The sequence below is a fragment of the Neofelis nebulosa genome, chromosome 7, assembly GCF_028018385.1.
Source record: "Neofelis nebulosa isolate mNeoNeb1 chromosome 7, mNeoNeb1.pri, whole genome shotgun sequence".
Lineage (NCBI taxonomy): Eukaryota > Metazoa > Chordata > Mammalia > Carnivora > Felidae > Neofelis > Neofelis nebulosa.
The window spans coordinates 115924575-115947010 of record NC_080788.1 but is presented as its reverse complement, the minus strand read 5'-3'; the positions used below and the strand labels follow the sequence as shown (position 1 = coordinate 115947010).

The window sequence follows — 22436 nt, the reverse complement described above, 5'->3', positions numbered from 1 at the left end:
CAGAATCTTAGGAGGGAAAAAAAAACCCCAAACTAATATGGGTTAGATTTATCAGAGAAGGGATTCATAGATGTATAGAATTTGGATGGATGAAGTGGACCTCAAGATACGCAAAGGATTGTCGAGAGTACGTGGAGGTATATAGGGAAGTAGTTGGTATGTGATGAACAGTAACAGGAAATCTAGTTACAGATTTGGCTGAGACATATCACAGAGGGACTTCACAGGCAGATAAAGGAGTCTGGACCTGGCATGAAAGAGAAAAGGGAGAGTCTTGAGCAGGAGCATTTCAGGAAGATTCCTTCATCCAACTACTAGTGAGCCAGGAACTCTTCTTCATGCTGCAGATTCAATGGTGACCCAGACAAACTTTGGATGGTGAAGGGATTTGACCAGGTGATTTCTGAGATCCCATAAGTTTTATCATTTTGTGATTTGAATAATAATTATCTCCCAGCAAACTCATCACCAGCTCCAACTTAAATGGGATCTGTAGTTAAGAACGTTAATTATGTTCATGTAGTTTATTCAGAAGGAAGGGGGAAACATTTCATAAACACACGCTGTGGTCAGTTCATTTTCCAGCAGCCTGTCTTTGATTACCACTGAATCCATAAAGGCAATTTAAATTTGACTTCTGTACCAGAGAATCTCCTTTTTTCTCCTTGGGCATACTTTACTTTGGGGAAGGGGAATTGCCCAATTTTATTTTCCAAATGGTATTTGAACACTAAAAATGCTCAGTAAACATTATAAATCCATGGGACCATCTCTGGAAAAGAAATCTTGGCTATATGACCACATACCTATTGCAATACACAATAACTATTTTTAACAGTTTCTCATACCACTCACTAGGGGCTATTCATATGGAAGCCTAAAATTAAAAATAATTAAAAATAAAAGTAAAAGCAGCTGGCTCATGATGATTTTGTCAAGGAAACTTCAAATATACAAAACGCAGATGGTTAGTATAGAATATCACAGAAAATGTCACTGAATAATCCTGGCCATTGAGAATTTCTGTGCACTTTCACTCCATAAAGTTTATTTCAAACTAGACTTCATTCACCATAAAGAATTATGCACGGCAAACTTGAACCAAACATCTGGAAAGTAAGTTGGAATATGATTTGAAAATTCTAATAACAAGTAATATTCTAACTTTACTGAATTCAATTACTACGCAGCCTGGGAATTCATTTCAAGACCTGTGAAAAATCTCCCCTTTAAAAAAAGAATTAGAAATCAATGAACAGAAGGAAATTTGGGAAATTTGCAAATATGTGGAAAATAAACACTCTCAAATAACCAGTGTGTCATGGAAGAAATTATAAGGGAAATTAGCAAACACCTTAAGATGAATGAAAATAGACAACATACAAAAATGTACAGGATGCAGTTTAAATAGTGCTTAAAGAGAAATGAAAGAAATAGGGGTGCCTGGGTGGCTCAGTCGGTTGAGCATCCGACTTCGGCTCAGGTCATGATCTCTGCATCAGACTCTGTGCTGACAGCTCAGAGCATGGAGCCTGCTTTGGATTCTGTGTCTCCCTCTCTCTCTGCCCCTCCCCTGCTCGCACCCTGTCTGTCTCTCTGTCCCTCAAAAATAAATATTAAAAAAAAAAAGAGAAATGAAAAGCTGTAAACATCTATATCAAAAAGATCTCAAATATGTAACAGGCTTCCAACTTAAAAAATTAGAAAAAGACTAAACCCAAAGCAAGCAGAAGGAAGTAAATTATAAAGACCACAGAAAAAATATATGAAAAAGAGAAGAAAAACAATAAACAAAACCAAATGTTGGTTCTTTGAAAATATCAACAAAATTGACAAGTCTTTATCTAGAGCAAGAAAAAAAAAAAGAGATGGAAAATCCAAATTACTAGAATTAAGAATGAAAGAGCTGATATTACTACCAACAGAAAGAAAAAAATTATAAGGGAGTATTATCAAAATGCCAACAACTTGAATAACCTAGGTGAATTCCTTGAAGCACACAAACTACCAAAACTGAATCAAAAAGAAACAGAACATCTGAATAAAACTGTAACACGTGAAGACATTAAAGCAGTAATCAAAACCTTCCCACAAAGAAAAGCCTAGGTGAGGTGATGTCCCTAGTAAAAAAGCTTTATCTTCTTTTTTTTTTTTTTTAAGTAAACTCTACCCCCCAACGTGGGCTTAAACTCATGACCCTGAGAGCAAGAGTCCCATGCTCTACTGTCTAAGCTGGCCAGGTGCACCACTACCAAATGTTTCAAAAAGGTTAATGCTAATCCTTCACAGACTCTTCCCACAGAGAATTGACTTCCTGGCTCCTTTTATGAGGCCCTGATCCCAAACCAGACAAAGATATCCTAAGAAAACCAAAGACCAGGGCCACCTGGGTGGCTTTGTAGGTTAAGTGTCCGACTTTTGATTTTGGCTCAGGTCATGATGTCACAGTTGTGAGATCAAGCCCGCTGCTATCACTGTGGCCACTAAGGGCTCTGAGCTGGGCCTGGAACCAGCTTAATATTCTCTTGGGGTGCCTGGGTGGCTCAGCTGACTCCGGCTCAGGTCATGATCTCATGGCTTGTGAGTTCAAGCCCCACGTCAGGCTCTGTGCTGACAGCTCAGAGCCTGGAGCCTACTTCAGATTCTATGTCTCCCTCTCTCTCTGCCCCTCCCCTGCTCCTGCACTCTCTCTCTCTCTCAAAAATAAATAAAAACATTAAAAACATTAAAAAAAAAAGATTCTCTCTCTCCTACTCCCTCTGCCCTTCCCCCAGCTTGCTAGCACACACACCCTTTATCTTTAAAAAAAAAAAAAATACTAGCAAGGTGAATCCAGCAATGAATATAAAGGATTAAATATGATGACCAAATAGGGAATGGAAGATTGGTTTAACAAAATCAATCAACATAATGTAGCAAAGGACAAAACCATATGATCATCTCAATGAACAAAGAAAAAGCATTTGACAAAATCTAACACCCTTTCATGACAAAAAAACATTCTACAATTTGGAATAAAAAGGAACTCCTGCAACCTCATAAGGGAATCACGTGATACCTACAGCTAACATAGTATTATTTGGGGGTGACTAAAAGATGAAATCTTTCGCCCTAATATCAGGAGTAAGACAAGATGTCCGTTATTACTACTTCTATTCAACATTGTATAGAGGTTCTGGCCAAGTCAGTTGGGTAAGAAAAAGAAATAAAAGGCATCTGGATTTCTAGGAGTCTATAAGATGATCTTGTATATAAAAAATTTGAGAAACATACACAAAACTTTAGAGCTAATAAATTGGTTAAGCAGGTTTGAATGATACAAGGTCAATATATAAAAACCTATTGCATTTCTAATATATTTTTACATTTTTATTTATTTTTGAGAGAGAGAGAGAGAGAGACAGCACACATGTGGGGGAGGGGCAAAGAGAGAAGGAGACACAGAATTCAAAACAGGCTCTAGTCTCTGAGCTGTCAGCACAGAGCCCCACCTGGGGCTCAGGCTCACAAACCATGAGATCATGACCTGAACCGAAGTCAGACGCTTAACCGACTGAGCCACCCAGGCATCCCTTGCATTTCTGTACACTAGCAATTTGATGAGGCAAGAACAGTCTTTTTAGAAAAATGGTGGTAGGACAACTGGATGTTCGCATGCCAAAGAACAAACGTAGACCCTGACCTCACACTGTATGAACAAAAATGAACTTAAAATGGATCATAGACTTAAATGTAAGAACAAAAACTATAAAACAATATCCTCTGATTCTATACATCTTGTTGGAGGAATTTGTATTTACATAGATTTTTTTTTCCAAAATGAAAATTGACTGCTGTCTATTTGAAATGACCAATAAATAACATCCTTTAAAATTTGAAAGTCAAATTATATGTATAGTTAAGACGTTGATCTTTGTCTGAGTTAATATCTCTTATCTATGAGTAGCAGTTATCTTACTTTAGAGTTGAGAATGTTTTTTAAATGGTTACTTATTTTTTTTTTAAATTTTTTTTTTTTTTCAACGTTTTTTTAAATTTATTTCTGGGACAGAGAGAGACAGAGCATGAACGGGGGAGGGGCAGAGAGAGAGGGAGACACAGAATCGGAAACAGGCTCCAGGCTCCGAGCCATCAGCCCAGAGCCCGACGCGGGGCTCGAACTCACAGACCGCGAGATCGTGACCTGGCTGAAGTCGGACGCTTAACCGACTGCGCCATCCAGGCGCCCCTAAATGGTTACTTATTTAGAGAGAGCATGCATGTACATGCGTGTGAATGGCTGGGGGGGGGGGGGAGCTGAAGGAGAGAGAGAGAGAGCAAGAGAGAGTGAGAGAGAATACCAAGCAGGCTCCACTCTCAGTGCAGAGCCCGGCCCTGGGCTTGATCTCAGGAACCATGAGATCATGACCTGAGCCAAAATCAAGAGTTGGACGCTTAACCAACTGAGCCACCCTGATGCCCCTAGAATTAAAAATGTTTTAAGTGAAACATTTTTGAGGATGGTAGATTCCATATGTAGCTCTTAATATGCTAAAATTTAGTAAATGTGTGAGAAGGGTCTTAGTATTTTCTTAGTTGTTTTTTTTAACAATTTCTTTTTTTAAATTTTTTTACATAATCTCTACACCCAATGTGGGGCTTGAACTTAACCCCAAGATCAAGAGTTGTATGCTCCACTCATTGAGCCATCCAGATTACCCCTAAACAATTTCTAATGTTTGAGCATTTCCTTAGCATCTAGTCAGTTTTTAAAGATTCTTTACTCCTTCTTCAGTGGTAATCAGGACCAAACAAAATAGAAATCAAAGAACAAATGAATTTCTGGGAACTCTATGTTTGATCAATATTCAACCCATGGTGGATGGAGCAAAGAATAAGGGTTCCCATGTTAAGTAATTCCCGTATCTAGATTTTTTCAGAATGAATTTTCAAAACAGCATTTTTCTAGAATGAAATTCAAAACAGTGTCAATATACCGGCGGTTCTGAGCCTAGGTAAGAAAAATAAGAATTTTTCACTCTTCTTCCTTTTTCACTGCGTATTCTATGCAGTGGTTAGATTATTCAAAAGTCCAATTTCATTTGCTATTTTTGAGCTAAGTACACTGGACTTTTCACAATGAATGCCTATATCAGAAAGGCCAAGCTCCTATGGTCACTGAAGTTGATTAAATGTTATATAGTTACGTACAATATTATTAGTTTGCAATAAATGACACAAGAGACTATGTTAAATTCTTAATAAAAGCAAATAGATATCGTGGGGCTTGATCTTTTGAAGCTGGGCTGTATTATAGGTAGAACTGCCACATTTATTTTCTTTGTGTGTGTGTGTTTTTTTTTTTTTTTATTTTTGGGACAGAGAGAGACAGAGCATGAACGGGGGAGGGGCAGAGAGAGAGAGGGAGACACAGAATCGGAAACAGGCTCCAGGCTCCGAGCCATCGGCCCAGAGCCTGACGCGGGGCTCGAACTCATGGACCGCGAGATCGTGACCTGGCTGAAGTCGGACGCTTAACCGACTGCGCCACCCAGGCGCCCTTAGAACTGCCACATTTAACAAAAGATACAGGATGCTCCAATTCTATTTGAATTTCAGATAAACAATGAATAATTTAGTATAAGTGTATCCTAAAAATTGCATAGGAAAAACATAGGCTAAGAAAATATTCATTGTTTATCTGAATTCATATTGAACTGGGCATCCTGCATTTTATCTGGCAACCCCAATTATGGGAAAAGAGGGAGAGAGATTTTATGCATTCTCCTTACAAAAGGCTGCCCAGACTCGCAGTAGGAAATAAACAGACCGAGTGGTCCTACATTTCTGTCCTGGTTGGTCACTGAACAGTTAAGGAAGTTTCTAGCAAAGTCCTAGAATTGGGCTGGCTTGTGATCAGATTCTGGTCTATTTTTAGGCTATGGTAAATGGGACAGTTATTCCAGGGATTGGGGAAAAGCAAGTCACATTTAAAGTTGTGGAGAGGAGATATATGCCTAAGAGGGGAGAGGAGAGTGTGTCATATACCGCCACAGTAAAGGCCACTTCAACCACATCATTACTGTGTCCATCTTCTCCATCCCAAGCAAATAAGGTAGGTATAAGTGATGTCTCATTAATCTGGAAGGTGCCAGATGACTCCTGCTTTTGAAACTGTGGATTGAGTATGCCAGGCAAAGGAACAGTGAGATGGGAAACTGGCCTTGAAATCATCTCCACTGCAATGAAGCATAGATATCTTAAACTCAATCCTTCCAAAACTGAAGTCATTACCTTCCCCTCCAGATTCTTCCTCACTCCCTAAGTTCATTCAAATATTCAACAAATATTCAAGTGGCCCCTAAGTGCCAGCACGTGCTGGCTCTGGACACACACGGGTAAGCAGACAGACATGGTTCCTGCTCTCAGCTTACAGCAGAGTTGGGGATGCTCTGCTAAAATCACACAAATACGTGTTTAATTACGTTATGATATTGCTATGAAGAAAAGATATTGGGTGCTAAAAAATCATTAATCAAGCTGGTATACATACTGTTACTGATCTTTATGGGGCTACTATAATGCATCAACACTATGAAGCATCCGGAGAACAAAACTTTTTAAAACAGAAAGCACTACACATTGTCCTGTTTAGGAAAATCGTATTCCATTAGAACCATGATTTCTGAGATCTGGTGAATTTCTAAGTTCAGCAACATTTGTTAAAACGTTGACCTTTAACTTACTCGCATGTTTGTTATTGGTATAATTACTTATTGCAAAAAATAGAAGTAGGTGATTTTGCTTGATGGGGTGTCGGTCCACCTTTCATGGCTGCGTGCGCTCAACTGCCCATGCGCTATCTCTGATACAGAGGATGAAATTCCTGCTAAATTGGAAGGGCGAAAAGGACACCTGCCTATTTTAGTAGCTCACCATGGTTTATTTTAACGACAGGGGATAGGTTCTAGGAAAAGTACAATACACTGACAGGGGGATTTTACTGTATCTGGTAGAATTCCAAAGCACTTAACACTCAGTCTCCTCACTGGGGTCAACGCACGGAGGGAGGCTCCCCGCCTGCTGAAGTGCAGCTACTTCTGGCCTGGAACGTAGCTGCTGGTTAACAGCTGTACAGCCTCAGAGCTCTACGCTCAAGACCTTGAAGAGGAGCTCACTGCACCCAATTAAATAACGGATGTTGCTATTTTCGAATAATGCTTCTTGCATCTTGCGAATGTACCTGGAACTCATGGACAGTACTTTGTGTCTCAGAGCTTCTCAACTCAGTTTGGGCAATTTTCGTCCCATGTATTAGGACCCGCCCCCCTTTCCCATATACCGCTCTATTATTATCTATTATTATATCTACCAGACCGATAGCCTTTTTACTGAATGGCTGAGGGAAGGGAGAACTGCACTGGGGTGGAGGTGGGGGTGGGCAGTGTTAAAAATTTACTTGGTGGGGGAGGGACGGGTGCGCTCACAAAACCCCCAAGCGGCCTTACCCCAAGTGTCCAGTCCTAACTCCTGGTTCCCTTCCCTTGGACAGGGTTCGGGCGGCCCCAGGATGAGACGAACCGAGGGAGGGCGACCAGAGCCTGTCCTCCACCCGTCTGCCACTCCGGGCTGCATTTTCCCCACCGGAAAAAAAGAGCGGGCAGCCGACCTCGTCCCGGAGCCGGGCCCGCCGGCGGCGAAGGAGTGCCGGCCACCGGGGGAGGAAGGCGAGCCCGCAGCCCCGCGGCCGCTCCGTTTGTTACGCGCCCTCAACTTCACAGAGTGCGGCCGCTCAGGGGGCGCAGCGCGGGGAGGAGCTGGGGCGGGAAAGCCGCGCCGCCGCCCGCGGTCTCCAGGCCAGCCGCCCGCGTTCTTCCGGCCAGCAGCCCGCGGCGGGGGAGGGGCAGCCGCCACCCGCGTTCTCCCGGCACCGGCCGCCGGCGGAAGGGCCGCGCGGCGCGGAAGCGCGGCCGCAGCTGAGGATCAGCTGCTGGAGGAGGCGGAGAAGGAGAGGGAGGAGCCTAGGGGGGGAAAGGGAGGGAGGGGACCCTCTGGAAGCCGCGAACGCCACCGAGTGTCTGCACACCTCGCTCCGTCTGCCATGGCTGGTTAAAGAACCATCCGGATCGCAGCGCGGGGGGAGGGCTGGGTGGGGGGAGAGCGGCGGCCGCGCGTGAGGCCGAGGGAGGGGCGGCGGCGCGAGCGGCGGCGGCGGCGGTTCCAGCATGAAGAGGAGAGCTGGCCTGGGGGGCAGCATGAGGTCAGTGGTGGGCTTCTTGTCCCAGCGGGGCTTGCATGGGGACCCCCTGCTCACTCAGGACTTTCAGAGGAGACGCCTGCGGGGCTGCAGAAACCTCTACAAGAAGGACCTCCTCGGCCACTTCGGCTGTGTCAATGCCATTGAATTCTCCAACAATGGAGGCCAGTGGCTGGTCTCAGGTAAATCAACCCCCTTCCCCGCCCCGCGCCTCCCGGCCCCTCTCCACCCTCCCCTTTCGCTCTCCCTCGCTACCCTCCTTCTGCCCTCCGTCCCCACCCCCTCCCTCCTCAACCCCCCTTCTGTGGTGGGAAGGTTTGGTGTCAAATTCAAACCCTTGCAGGGGGAGGGTGGGGAGGGAGAGGATGTCTTCTGTAAAAAAGACCTAAAATGGTTGACAGGTCCTTAATTCGCTTTATCCCAAGTGTAAAGTGGTCTCTCCTGATGACTGCCCTGGAAGCGTGGGTCGGGGAGGGGGCGAGACTACCGCCTGACAAAGTTTGATGGGAAACTCTTCCTCGGTGTACTTTAAAAGGTGCGGGGGGCATTTTGGGGATTCGGAGGGGGAGGAGGCCGAGGCGCGCCGGAGGCCAGGGGGAGCTCGAGTCCCCGGCGCCGGCGTCCGGGAGAAGGGGCCTGGGGGCCATGGGGCCGGGCGGTGACAGGGCTGTCCGCCCAGGGGTCGCGGGCCGCGACTCGGGGCCTGGCTGGGTGAGCGAGGAGAGGAGCCGGGCGGGCGGGTGGCTGTTGGCCGCCCCCTCGACGCCCTGAGGGGCCCGGCCCCATCTCCCTCCGCTGTGGTGGCCTCTTCCGCGTCGTGTTTTTCTTATGGTGTGGGCAGTGCCAAGGACTCTGGAGGCTGAGGGGCACCCGTCTGAACTTGAATGCGCAACTTGGGAGGCTGGGGGTGGTGGGTGGGCGACCCTGGGAGACTTGTTGGCTGCAGCCCCGCGCCCGCACCCCCTTTGCCCGCGGCTACCGTTGCAGGTGGTCTCCGCACCTCCTCCCTCCCGCCCAGCTGGGCTGGGCTGGGCTGCGCTGCCCCCGGGCTCCCCCTCCGGTGTGGGGAAAGTGGCGAAATCGAGGCCGGGGCTCCGGCCGGGCGGTGTAGGCCTCGCTCTCCCGGGGCTCCTAGCGACAGGCAGCTGAATCGATAGCCTATTGCTCCCGGGGAGGCCCGGGCCGGGCGGGCCGCGGCGACAGCTGCCCCGGGGGAGGTGCGCCTGCTGCCCGCGGGGGAGTTCGCCGCCGCCGCCCTCCTCCGGGGGGTCTCGGGGCCTAGGCGGGCGAGTGGGGATGGGTCCGCTGCGGGGGGCGGGGGGGGCCCTCCCCGAAAGCGGGCGAAGACGGCGGATCTGGCGTTCCGCTCGCCTTCTCCCCTACTCCGTCCCTTTTCCTGCATTGAGAGGGAGGAAGCGGGAGCCCCGCGCTGGACGTGGCGCTTCGCTTCACCCAGGCCGGTCCCCGAATGGTTTTCTAATTTACGTCAGTGGGCAGCTGGCCAGAAACTTCTGGGATCATAGCAAAGCATCCGTCGTCTTCGCGAGTAACAGTCGGAAGTGACACAGGCGTGCAGTCCAATTTAGGGGTAGCAGAGAGAAGACTCGTGTGATCATTTTCGCGATAAACCTTCTGGGGTTTCTCCAGAACTGACTTGACTTTTCCACCCCAGATCGTTTTCTCTTTGACTAGGTAGAGTTTAACCTTAGATCATCCCTTGAAGAAACCTGATATTCCACTTCAGGGCATACCCCAAACAAAAGCTTCCTTCCCCGATACTGCCAAAAATTCCAAGGGCAAAAGTGGGGAAGATCTCTAAAGAGCTCACAGGGTTGTTTTTTTTTTTTTTTCCTCCTGTATTCGTTATATTCTAGTCCCCTTTCCAGACTGATGTTTTCCAACAGAGATGTTCCCAGACACAAGTAAACTCTCCCTCCTGGGTGAGGGAATTTTGGGGGTACTCTTTTATAGGCCCAACTAATCATGGTAATTAAGTCGTGAGTACAGTCCTACGTTGCCCAGCTTAACACTGTTAAAAAATAAGATTTATTAAGATATAATTCACATGCTGTCAATTCACACATTTTAACTTAACACTTTTTTGAAAACACCAAAATGTTGCCTCCATTCTCAAGGAGTTATCCTTGTGCAGGACCTTCCCCTATGTCTTAAATGAACCCTATTTTCTCTAGTCTTGGCCAGTTTGTTTCCCTTATCTTAATTTTAGTATGTAGAAGAGGAGAGTCCTTCCCACAGAGCAGGCTATGGCAAACCTCCTGGTTTAGGCATTTATTTCCTTATTTTTCTAGGCCTGAGTTGCCCATCTCCATCAGTGCTTTCTGGGTTTCAGTCTTCTTTGCCCCTTACGCCTCCTCCTTCCCCTCACACTTCCTCTAGCTCAGTCCTTCCTGTTTCCTTTTTATCTGCTCTTGTCCTCCTTCCTAGTCCTTGCAGCAGGCTCCCCACTACCCACCCCCCTCCAAGTTTAGCTCTGATACACTTAGCTTTCCTTATTTATTTCCTAAACATAGAGTTTTGGTTAAAAGCCTTTTTAGCTATTCACCTTCCATTATCAGTACAATTTATGCTAACAGAAAATTCCTCCTGTTTGCTTCAGATTAGGAAGCCCCCCTCTGGGAGTCATAAATACACCTTAACTTGTTAAAGCTAATTAAATATTGTTCTGGGAAGTCCTTCAATAATCTTCGATTTAAAACTATTTAAAGTGTCATGTTTACATTTTCTCTTATCTATCATGTCCTTCAGTTAACACCTGAGGGGAGGGGCTCTTAGTGTTTTTGAGGCTAATGCTATCTATCCCTAATGTTTCACAATAATGTGGTAGGTAGGAGGCCAGACTTTGGGATGGTAATGAGATTACCTTTATGCATTTTGTCCTTGTTCTTGTATCTTGGATTGGTTAAAGCCTTTAGAAAGTGGTGATTAAAATGATAGTGTATTCATAGTTTGTTCACTGTTTTCATTTCCTAATTGTTTGGGCAGGCTCACGTTTCTTGTAACTGACACATACTGTTTGGTAGAATTAACTTAGATCTAGAGTAAACATATTTGTATGATTCCTATGGCCTTATAAAATGCTATTTGTTAAGGATACATTCATTGCTATTTTGTTCCTACAGCTAGCCCTTTTTCCAGGGCACAATGATGCCAGCAGATATTAAGAGTAAACCAGAGAATATCAGGAAGGAGAAAAGATGGTCTGTTGGGAAGTGTGACTGTGACAGCAACAAGTGGGAGGATGGTTTTTTGCTGTTTTAGAACATTAAAGTACTTTTCACCTAAAAAGTAGTTTTCTTTGTTGTTGATCAGAGAAAGGCGTGAACTGTGATATCATGTAAGGCAGTGTAGTGTAGAATACACATGGTTGAAATCACTGCTGTGTCACTTAATGTGTGACCTAAGCCTCTCTGAGTCTGTTTCCTGGTGTATGCAGTGGGAATACCAGCATTTACCTGAAGGGCTTTTGTGAGAACTATATTAGGTAAAGTTTAGTTGGGTGCTAAACAGAGTGCCAGGCCTCTCAGAGAAAATGTGAGTTTGTTTTCTTTCTGTTTTGGATTTAGGAACTTTTGGTATTGTTATTAGCTGACACTTGTTCTTAGACTATTGGTAATGGACATGTGCAAATGGGGCAGACGGGATAGTGTTGTGACTTTGGTATGGAATGAGAAGGCACAGTGTATGTTGAAGTGCTACTTCTAAGAGATCCTACCAACATCAAGGAAGTTACACTGAAACACATATTTAGGGGGTATCCTGGGTTTCCCCTTTAAGTCTTTGGTTGCATCTAATAATATTATTTTCCCTGAATTGATATTTAAGGCATTGGAAGCTTTAGAACTAGCAGATTAATAGCCCATTAGTATGAAGTTTTGAGTTTCAGTGAGAGATTATGATCTCTTTCTTAACGCTTATGACTAAATACATGTAGGAAAAGTGCCTTCAGAAGCTTTTCAAATAGCATCAGCAACTGTACTGTTTCGAAGTGTTCAGTAGGAATTGTGAATGGAAAGGCATTTAATTATATTTACTTGGTCATAATATTTATAACTGAGATAACTGTTTAGTCCTATTTCATTTCACATAGGTCTCTGATTTTATTATCATAGGTTAGGTAGAGATGAATAGCATGAATTCTGGAATCAGGCTGCCTGGGGATGAATATCAATTCAACTACTTGCTAACCTTTGATAAGTCACTTAGTCTGTTTCCTCAGCTATACAGTAAGGGCAGTAATACCCCACAGGGTTGTGGTGAGGATTAAATGAAATAACACTTGTAAAGTTCTTAGCACAGAGGCCTAGCCCATGCTTTTGGTCTGGTTGCCACTGCTGCAACTCACAAAAAGCTTGAACCTCACAAAAAGCTTTTGGGAGATTGACACTTTCAGTATCTAACATTTATTGCACAAAGCACTGTACAATGTGAAAAATTGAGAAAGATCTCAATGAGATGCACTGTTAAAAATGCTATGTAAAGAAGCTTAACCCCAGTATTGTCATCAAAGCGTGTTTTTAAGCATCAAATAATAGCTGTGATAATAACCATATGCTTAATTTGAACCTATTACTTCGATCATTTCCTTATTCCCAGTCCCAGTTCCCTGTTATGTCAATTTTCTGGAATCAGTTTTTTGTAAATAAATTCATCTAAGAGCATGTTATCTACAGGTAAGGTGTTTGGCTTTAGCCAGTGGAATAAAGTCTAACTTTATTAGAACTTCTCAGGTGTTTAATTAGAACTAATTTGTTGGTCCAGTGGTTAGTTTATCAGGGGAAATATGACCAGTGATAGGCCTGAAAAAGCTTTCAGAGTACGTACACATTTTGATAAGATGAATAGGGAATCAATTCTTGGATGTTCTTCCAGGCTTTTCTGTTTACTGATAATCCATTGCTGTGAAGGAGTTATATTTTATTCTTTGGTCTATTAATTAGTTCAACAAATAGTTTTTGAGTGCATAGTTTATAACGCAGAAGCAATGAAAACAGAGATGATGAATTGGGTATAAACCATGCTCTCAAGCTTGCACTTTAGGAATATTTGCTTATTGTTTGTAACAGTGCATGGCTCTTTTAAAAAATCTTCTCTGGGGGCGCCTGGGTGGCTCAGTCTGTTAAGCGTCCGACTTCAGCTCAGGTCACGACCTCACGGTCTGTGAGTTCGAGCCCCGCGTCGGGCTCTGGGCTGATGGCTCAGAGCCTGGAGCCTGCTTCTGATTCTGTGTCTCCCTCTCTCTCTGCCCCTCCCCTGTTCATGCTCTGTCTCTCTCTGTCTCAAAAATAAATAAACGTTAAAAATTAAAAAAAAAAAAAATCTTCTCTGCTTTATGATACTTTAATTGATACTTGACTTTTCTATGTTTTACAGTACTTACTATAGCAAATAATTCTCTTGCTTATGAGCTTTAGTGGGAAAGAGAGAAGGATCATAGAGATGGCCTTGGAGGACATTGCAATGATAAATTATAGAGATTGTGTCATAAGTATAAAGTAACATGGATATTTATAGATGCACGTTATTTTTCCCACTTGTTCTTTAGTCTGCTAATTGATATCTATCAAAGATTGGCAGATTTAGAATTATGCCCAGGTTTGTCACTTCTGCTTGAAAATAACCTATTGGGGGGGGTCGCGCCTGGGTGGCTCAGTTGGTTAAGCATCCAACTTTGGCTCTGGTCATGATCTCGTGGTTTGTGAGTTCAAGCCCTGCATCAGGCTCGGTGCTGACAGCTCAGAGCCTGGAGCCTGCTTCAGATTGTGTCTCCTTCTCTCTCTGCCCCTCCCCTACTTGTGCTCTGTCTCTCTCCCTCTCTCTCAAAAATAAATAAACATTAAAAAAATAAAGTAACCGGGGCCCCTGGGTGGCGCAGTCGGTTAAGCGTCCGACTTCAGCCAGGTCACGATCTTGCGGTCTGTGAGTTCGAGCCCTGCGTCGGGCTCTGGGCTGATGGCTCGGAGCCTGGAGCCTGTTTCCAATTCTGTGTCTCCCTCTCTCTCTGCCCCTCCCCCGTTCATGCTCTGTCTCTCTCTGTCCCAAAAATAAATAAAAAACGTTGAAAAAAAAAAAAATAAAGTAACCTAGTGAGGTCTAACTAATGACCACCAGTCTTATGAGACATTATCACAGCAGAAAGTTGTCTTCGTCTTCTGTATTGTTTGAAGGATCATCATTAACTTGACTTATGCCAAAGTGTTTTTGATGACTAAGAGTTCCTAAAAAGAGCAGTAGCCCTCAGTTATGTGTCCTGACGACCACAAGTTATGTACTCTTTCACTGATTATTGATAGCTTTCATTGTACAGTTGGAATCATTTAGATCAGGGAAACTTTATTGACCAGTAAAGCTTGAAACATGGATGGATGCTGCTTTCTGAATTACAAGTTAAAAAGTTTATTTATCTTCTTATGCATTGAGACAGATGAAGAGCACTTCCATTGTTAATAAACAGCACTTAATCTTAATCTTTTTTTTCTCATGGTTTCTCATGGTTCTCATGCTTTTCTTACTGTTTTAGTCTGAATTTAGATACCCAGGAGTAGAATTAAAGCCTTTTAAGGTTAAAGGAACTAAAATCCTAATTCAAATGAAGATTATGTAGGTTAAGAAGGAATTGATTCTGTTTTCAATTTTTGGTACCCCACATAAGTATTGTCTCTTAGAGATAAAGAACTGAATGTTAATCTGTTAGGATTAACCCTTAGATTATTGTGAGAATGTGAAATTACATTTCTTTTTTATTGGATTTTTTTCTTTAAAATTTTGATTTTAATTTATAAGGGTTAGGTTACTATTTGCCCCTGTGGGTATATAGGCTGATTTTAGGCGATCTTTGAATAAATATTTACATTTTAATGGTGCATTTATTTTTATATATGGAAAAGTTAACCAGCATGTATAAAACATTTTTAACGAATTTATTGCTTAAAGTGAGGTTAAATTTTAAAAAGTCAATTTAAAGAAAAATAATGGTGAATGTGTTACATGGATATGGCAAAAATCAAAAGGTGATCAAGAGGGACCGAAGCTTGAGAAATATTGCATTAGGTAGTCTTTTTTGTATCTTCTTTCTTCCTCATTGAATCAGAGAGAAGGAAAGATCTTCATTTTATGGAAAAGGAAGTGGGGAAGTAGAAAGAGGACTTGCCCAGAACTGCCTTGTTAGTCTTGGGCAGTCAGCATGCCAAGTAGGGCTCATTGCTCCCAGGCATGTGCTATTTCTAAGTTGCCTTTTTATTTCAACATTTTTTTATTTATTTTTGGGACAGAGAGAGACAGAGCATGAACGGGGGAGGGGCAGAGAGAGAGGGAGACACAGAATCGGAAGCAGGCTCCAGGCTCCGAGCCATCAGCCCAGAGCCTGACGCGGGGCTCGAACTCACGGACCGCGAGATCGTGACCTGGCTGAAGTCGGACGCTTAACCGACTGCGCCACCCAGGCGCCCCTAAGTTGCCTTTTTATATTTTTCTTTCCATTTTCTTCTTATAGGGTAGTTCACCTTTTCTGGATCTCTTCTAAAAATTGAAAACTGAAAAATTAGTAATTTCTGAGCACATGTGCAACCCTTGTTGCTCCTCTTAGGTGATAAATTTTATTTCTGTGTTTTGCTGTAAATAAAGTTAACTTGTTCCATACAGGCATCTTATGTTTATTCATTAAAAATATTTAATGTGAACGTACTATATATGCCTCGTTAATCTTAATAACTACAGAATAATTTTTTTTTAACCTTCATTTAGCTTATAATGTGTGCCAGGCCCTCTGTTAAGCGCTTTATATGTCTTATTTTAAGCCACTTGGAAAATAGCCAGTGTTACCGATAGCCTAGAAAAGACACAGGCATTTGAAGGTTTTGTATTAATCATCATAACTAAGTGTTAAAGAATCAAAAAGGGACATTGATAAATGACTGCAGAGTGTTCTGTAATGCAGAGAACAGGTAGGGCATTAGTGGAAAAATAGATACTAGAATTCATTATTTCTGGTTAAAATGAAGTGAAATAGAATTCTAAGGATGAAAAAGATTTTTATTACGTTGGCCTATTACCTTGGTCTTTGTAGAAAATTTGGTTCCAATAGCTGCTTCCCAAGTTTTTGTTCTTTTCATTGTTAATACTTATTAGTCACCACGTAAGCTTCCTAAAACTTAACCCTCATTATCCCACATCTGCTGCTGATCCCTCAAAAATCTGCAGTGCTCCCCAGTGTCCACCAAATTAAATAGGATATCTCACCTGACATTCAACTGAGACTGCTGTTCATAAAGATAAATGTTTAACAATAAGTAGCTAATTTTTGAGCATGTCATTCATTTATCAAATATTATTTGGGGGTGTTTCATATGTCAGGCACATTTATATACATGACCACATCTAATACTTAAAAGAATCTTTCCTAAGGTAGGGTTAGTGCTGTTATCCTTATTTTACATATGAAGAAACGGGCTTAGAGAAGTTAAGTAACCATGAAGGTTCCTACAGTTTGTGGTGGAGCTGGATTTCTAGCCTGAGTCTGCTGGAATGCTGGGACGTACTAACTGCCCTGAAATTTTTAGAATGTTTTGTACATTTTAAAAGGATCTGACTTCCCCAACATTTTCTTCTCTTGGTGCTATCATTCCGATACTTTGCTAACTGCTTTTTTCCCCCTTTCTGTGTAAATGAAGGGAGGGGAGTATAGCTGTGGGGATGGATCAGTGGGCTTTGAGCCAATAAGCACAGTTCTGGTCACAGCTACAGTACTCGCCCCTTAAGCAGATCTCTCTTGGTGCTGGAAATCACTTCACCTGGATTTTGGTCTTGGCAGTCATCTAAAATCTTCTTCCTCACACTTTGCGTGTTCTATGCTTGCTTACATAAACCATGTAACTTCACACTGGGTTAAACTCCCCTGCTTTAGTGAGGTAGAATTAGGAGTGGGTATACTCAGGTTACCAGTTTGGTTCCTCTTCTGCATAAGACCAACTAAAGGTACAGACAACATACATGTCTTTACTGAGCCTATAATTTGAGTTTGATGTCTGCAGAAAGCATGTGGATTGGGTACATTTGCCTGATTTCAGCCAAAAGAAATAGGTGTCTCCTCACTAGGGAATAGATGAATAATGATAAAGTGCTTTTTGGAAGAAGGTTTAAACAATGTAACATGGGCTTAATTGCCCAGAGAGCACTGGTAAGTCATTTGGAAGTGCTTTTCCACAGACACATAATATCATAAAGGGAGATATGACTCCTAGACCAGATAATAAGCCTGTTTAATCCTAAATGAACTTGAATTATAGTGTTCATGCAGGTAAAGTTAAATCTGTCACCAGCAACTTCATTCTGCTTCTGTGAAAAAGAAGGCATTTCATTTCCAAGGTTATTCATGGGTTAGGTGAACAAGGAGGGTTAGATTCCACTTGCTTGCCACATCAGTTATCCTAAGTCAGGGATTTAGGGAAAGACTTGACAACAGCAGTTTGTCACTTTAGTTATCTGCTCTTCCCATGCCTTCAGGGTCACATTTTCATTGCCACCTTATTCATTGTACTTTGCAGTATTGATATCCAAGATTCTATCACCTACCTCTCAGGATACAGAGTTGATATGCATTGGAGGTCAAGTCCATGTACTCTGAGTATTACTTTCTTATGGCCAATTTTTAAAATAAAGGTTATATTCCGGAGGACTGGGGCATGTAGGAATCAATGAGAAAATGGCATCTGAGGAAATTGACAGGGTTGTAACAAATCCTAGTAGCAGAGATGTTGGTGGAAAGACTGATTCCCATCTTCCCTGTTGCTTCTACTTGGTTCCTACCCCTTGATACAGTGAGGTAAGATTACCTTATATGGTCGATAAGGTAACTCTGTAGGTGCCCTGCCTACCTGGCTGCCTGCTGGGGTCCTTTATAACTAAGGTGACCACATATCCTGGTTTACTTGGGACCATCCCAATGTCCCCATTGTCCCAGTACAATTATGAGCCCTCCTTTCATTCCTAAAAATGTCCTAGTTTGAATGATAAGTTATATGTCCACCTACTCATAATCATAAATTGTTGTGTACTCAAGTAAAACCAAAGCCCTACTCTCTTAGCTTTTCTCATTTACCATTGAATGCCTCTGGTGAGAACACCTCCAAGCCTCTATTCTGTCAGGTCTTTCAGGTGCCACTTTTAGGGTACTGGATTGAGCCTGAGAGGCAGAGTGGTTGATAGTCATTTGTCCCCTCCTTGTCTTCTTATTAGAAGTGGGTGGGGGCAAGCTAACATTAAGAACATGCTATGTCCAGAGGCTAGTAAGTTATCCCTTCCTTACTATATACCTCCTCTTAGAGTTCTTTTTCTGCTGTTCACTTGTATATTCTTCAAAGCCCCCTTTTAAAAAAGTCTTCCTATGGGTTGTTTTTTGCAGTTGATTTTGAGCAAAGATGTTCTGAGGAATGATTCCCTGCTGAGTTGAGATTTTTTTTTTCCACTTTATCCAAAAGTGGGTGTGATACTGATATTAAACAATTAAACAGGCTTAGTTTTATGGAGTATCTGTCTAGCACCAGAATACATCTGGAGTAAAAGTTGGCCCCTCAAGTGTATAGATTGGCCCTGAGAAAAGTTTTCAGGAATTGTAGTTTCTCAGGTATATGGCCAGTTGGCTCTAGAATGTCTTTCATGTTGTGAAATGACCTCAATAGAGAAGTTTAAAAGATCTGGGTTAGAGTCCAGATTTCACCATTGTCACTGTGATCTTATGCTACTAATATATTATCTCTGTAGAATCATAGAATTTTATTGCTGGAAAAGACTAATGGTCATCTAAATGAAGCCGTTAATTTTACATATAGGGACACAGAGGAGCAAAGAGGTAAAGTGATTTGCCCAGTAGTTTACAACTAGTAAGTAGTACAGTCAGGATTAAAATCTGAATCTGGGTCTTCTGATCTGGTCTCTCAGTAGGGAAAGTCATGAGGTTCTGCATTTATGAAGGACTTTACTCAAGTAAAGTGTTAAACTCTTTAAGTGGCTTCTTCTGCCACTACATTCCATCTGCAGTTTCATTGTCCCTGAACATGGTTGGTCTGATTAAGTTGGAGTGCTCATTATTTTCAAGATGAGTCAGTAGAAATTTTCCAGGTTGGAGGCAGACCGTCACTCTGGCTGAATCTCCAGTTTTAATTCTTTTTTTTTTTTTTTTTAATGTTTTATTTATTTATTTTTGAGAGAACGCAAGCAGAGAAGGGGCGGGGGTGGGGGGTGGGGAACATGATCCCAAGGGGGCTCTGTGCTGACAGCCTCCAGCCCAAGGCAGTGCTGAAACTCATGAACCATGATATCATGACTTGAGCCGAAGTCCAACCCTCAACCAACTGAGCCACTCAAGCGCCCCTCTCCAGTTTTAATTCTTAGCCTGCCCATACTTTCTTACTTTGGAAAGTCTATTTCCTTCCAAGAACATTACTCAGGAGGAGGAATTTTCTGCAAATTCAGGTGCCTGTCAAAATCTTGTTACACAACTTCTCTCATTCTGAATTTCCATTCAAGTCTTATATCTAAATTTCAGTTGTATCTTTTGTGTTATTTCATAAAGTAAGTACTAATTGGAGCCTCTGAGGATTGTTGTTTTTCTTTCTTTTTTTTTTAAATAGGTGTCTGACCCATGTTTCATGGTTTATTGCAGATAACACTAGCTGCCATAGATGGCTGAAGCATGTGTTTTTGCCTTAGACATACTGGCAAGAAGTAACTGAAATTTGCATATTTGGCAACCAGTTTCAAGCAGCCCTTGAGTCTCAGGGTTGATATCTGTTTATACCTGCTTGTGGGTGGGTATTGTGTGCCTTCCTAAAAGGACTAAAAAGCATTGCACCTGCATTGGTTCAACCTTTTTAGAATTGCCCAAAGAAGAGAAAAGACAGCTTTATTATGTTGATAATGTTGCTTGTGCAGGGAGTTTTGCAAAAGCCAAGCAGGCAGTGTTATAATTTAAAAAAAATTAAAAAATCATAAACTACTCAGAATAAACGAGTGTGACATCATCCGGAGAGCATATTGTCCAGGTTAGTTCTGTATGGCAGAAGTGAGATTGGACATGATCTGTGGTCTGCGAGTACTTCACAGTGCATCATACTCATTTAGTAGCTTCCTTGTAAAACCTTACTGTTGTTGAGACCCAGGAATCTGTTCTTAGTGTTCTCCTAGCTATTTGAGGAGCTTTTTATTCTTTGACATTTCACTAATTCCATACTTTACTATTGAGAACTTCCTGTTGAATCATGCAAGTCAACAGAATAGGGCACTTAGAAGACAGGCTGCCCGCTTATTCACAGGTTTGTAAAATATCATATATTAATTATAGGAAATTCAGAAAATAAAGAGGTACTTAAAGGAAGTATACCACCTACTGAGGATGACCATTTTTGACACATGGGACATATTTTAGCCTTTTTTGTATGAATACATACATATTTATTTTAATTTTTTTATTTTAATGTTTTTTATTTTTGAGAGAGAGACAGAGAGCAAGCAGGGGAGGGGCAGAGAAAGAGGGAGACACAGAATCAGAAGCGGAAGCAGGCTCCGGGCTCTGAGCTGCCAGCACAGAGCCCGATGCGGGGCTTGAACTCACAGAACACGAGATCATGACCTGAGCTGAAATCGGCTACTTAACCCACTGAGCTACCCAGGCGCTCCTGCATACGTACATATTTAAAAAATAAAATTGGGGGGCGCCTGGGTGGCTTAGTGGGTTAAGCAGCCGACTTCGGCTCAGGTCATGATCTCGTGGTCCGTGAGTTCGAGCCCTGCGTCGGGCTCTGTGCTGACAGCTCAGAGCCTGGAGCCTGTTTCAGATTCTGTGTCTCCCTCTCTCTGACCCTCCCCCGTTCTTACTCTGTCTCTCCCTGTCTCAAAAATAAATAAAATGTTAAAGAAAAAATTTTTTTAAACAAAAAAATAAAATTGGAATTAGGTCATCTCTGTTGTTTTGTAACTTTTTTCTTAATATTAACATGTTTGTGTATGTCATTGAATATTCAAAAGCAGGGTTTTTCAATCTCAGCAGTATTGACATTTTGGGCTGGGTAATTCTTTGTGATGGGGGCTGTCCTGTGCATCGTAGCTGTTTAGCAGCGTCCATAGTCCCTACCCAGTACATGCTCGTAGCAGCTCCCCAGTTATGATGACCAAAAATTTCTCCAGGCATTGCCAAATGCCCCAGGTGGAGGATCACCCTGGTTGAGAACCACTGTCTAAATGAAAACTTCTTGGACCCTTTGATCTCAGGACCTGTTTACGTTCTTAAAAATCATCGAAGACCTCAAAGAACTTCAGTTTATGTAGGCCATTTTTACCAATTTTTATTACATTAGAATTTAAAGCTGGTGAAGTTTAAAAACTCATTTCTTTGAGAATGGAAATAATAAACCTTATATTAATAATATTTCAATGAAAGATAATTATTTTCCAAAATAAATAGAAGAGTAGCATTATTACCTCTTTCTGACTCTTAAAAATGTTTCCAACTCTTTAATGTGATAATAGACATTAAGAGGGCATTCATAGTTAATCTGCTATGAAATGTTGGTTTAGCTGACATATATGAAGAAAATTCAGCCTTACACAGATATGTAATTAGAAAAGGGGAAAGTATTTTAATGCCTTATCAGATAACAATATATTCTTCTTTGAGACTGTATCAAAACTTGACAAGTGGAAGTTTTTTTTTTGTTTTTTGTTTTAATGTTTATTCATTTTTGAGAGAGAGAGAGAGAGAGAGTGAGAGTGCATGTATGCTAGGAGAGGGGTAGGGGGAGACAGAATCCCAAGCAGGCTCTGCACTGACAGCAGAGAGCCCAACATGGGGCTCGGACTCAAAAACCAGGAAATCATGACCTGAGCCCAAATTGGATACTTAACTGACTGAGCCACCCAGGCGCCCTGACATGTGGAAGTTTCTTAAAGATTAGTTGCAGTGTAGAATCTGAAATCATGTCAGAGAGCTTTTCATAGTCTGTACATTAAAATCCATTAGTCTGTCTTTAAGGCCTTCCTGTGGCTTTTCTTGAAAAATTGGAAGATTGGGCAAGCTTGAGCCTCCGTTTCTCTATGGCAGTAACTGGGTGGAGCTGAGTAGTGTCTTGTTCTTTAAAAAGGGTTGTAGGTCTCCAGTCTGCCTTTTATTCTGGCAGTTTCATTCATGTGC

At 42.4% G+C, this 22436-nt stretch overlaps 2 protein-coding genes across 7 annotated transcripts in view; one reads left to right on the top strand and one right to left on the bottom strand.

Annotated features, from left to right (window-relative positions):
* The window catches only part of EXD2 (exonuclease 3'-5' domain containing 2), an 88046-nt gene extending 80444 nt beyond the window's left edge, over nucleotides 1-7602 (bottom strand). Inside the window, exon 1 of one of the 2 annotated variants that reach the window (XM_058739457.1) lies at nucleotides 7488-7602. The gene's annotated coding sequence lies outside the window, so the exon portion shown is untranslated. The remainder of the gene's footprint in view (nucleotides 1-7487) is intronic. The other variant, XM_058739458.1, reaches the window with a different exon arrangement.
* Nucleotides 7603-8073: 471 nt separating this feature from the next.
* The window catches only part of DCAF5 (DDB1 and CUL4 associated factor 5), a 108363-nt gene continuing 94000 nt past the window's right edge, over nucleotides 8074-22436 (top strand). For 2 of the 5 annotated variants that reach the window (XM_058739452.1, XM_058739450.1), the window contains exon 1: nucleotides 8085-8418. In XM_058739452.1, coding sequence (XP_058595435.1) covers nucleotides 8205-8418 — 214 coding nt within the window. In that variant the 5' untranslated portion in view covers nucleotides 8085-8204. Of the gene's footprint in view, nucleotides 8419-22436 lie in introns of all 5 variants that reach the window. The other 3 variants (XM_058739453.1, XM_058739449.1, XM_058739451.1) reach the window with 3 other exon arrangements.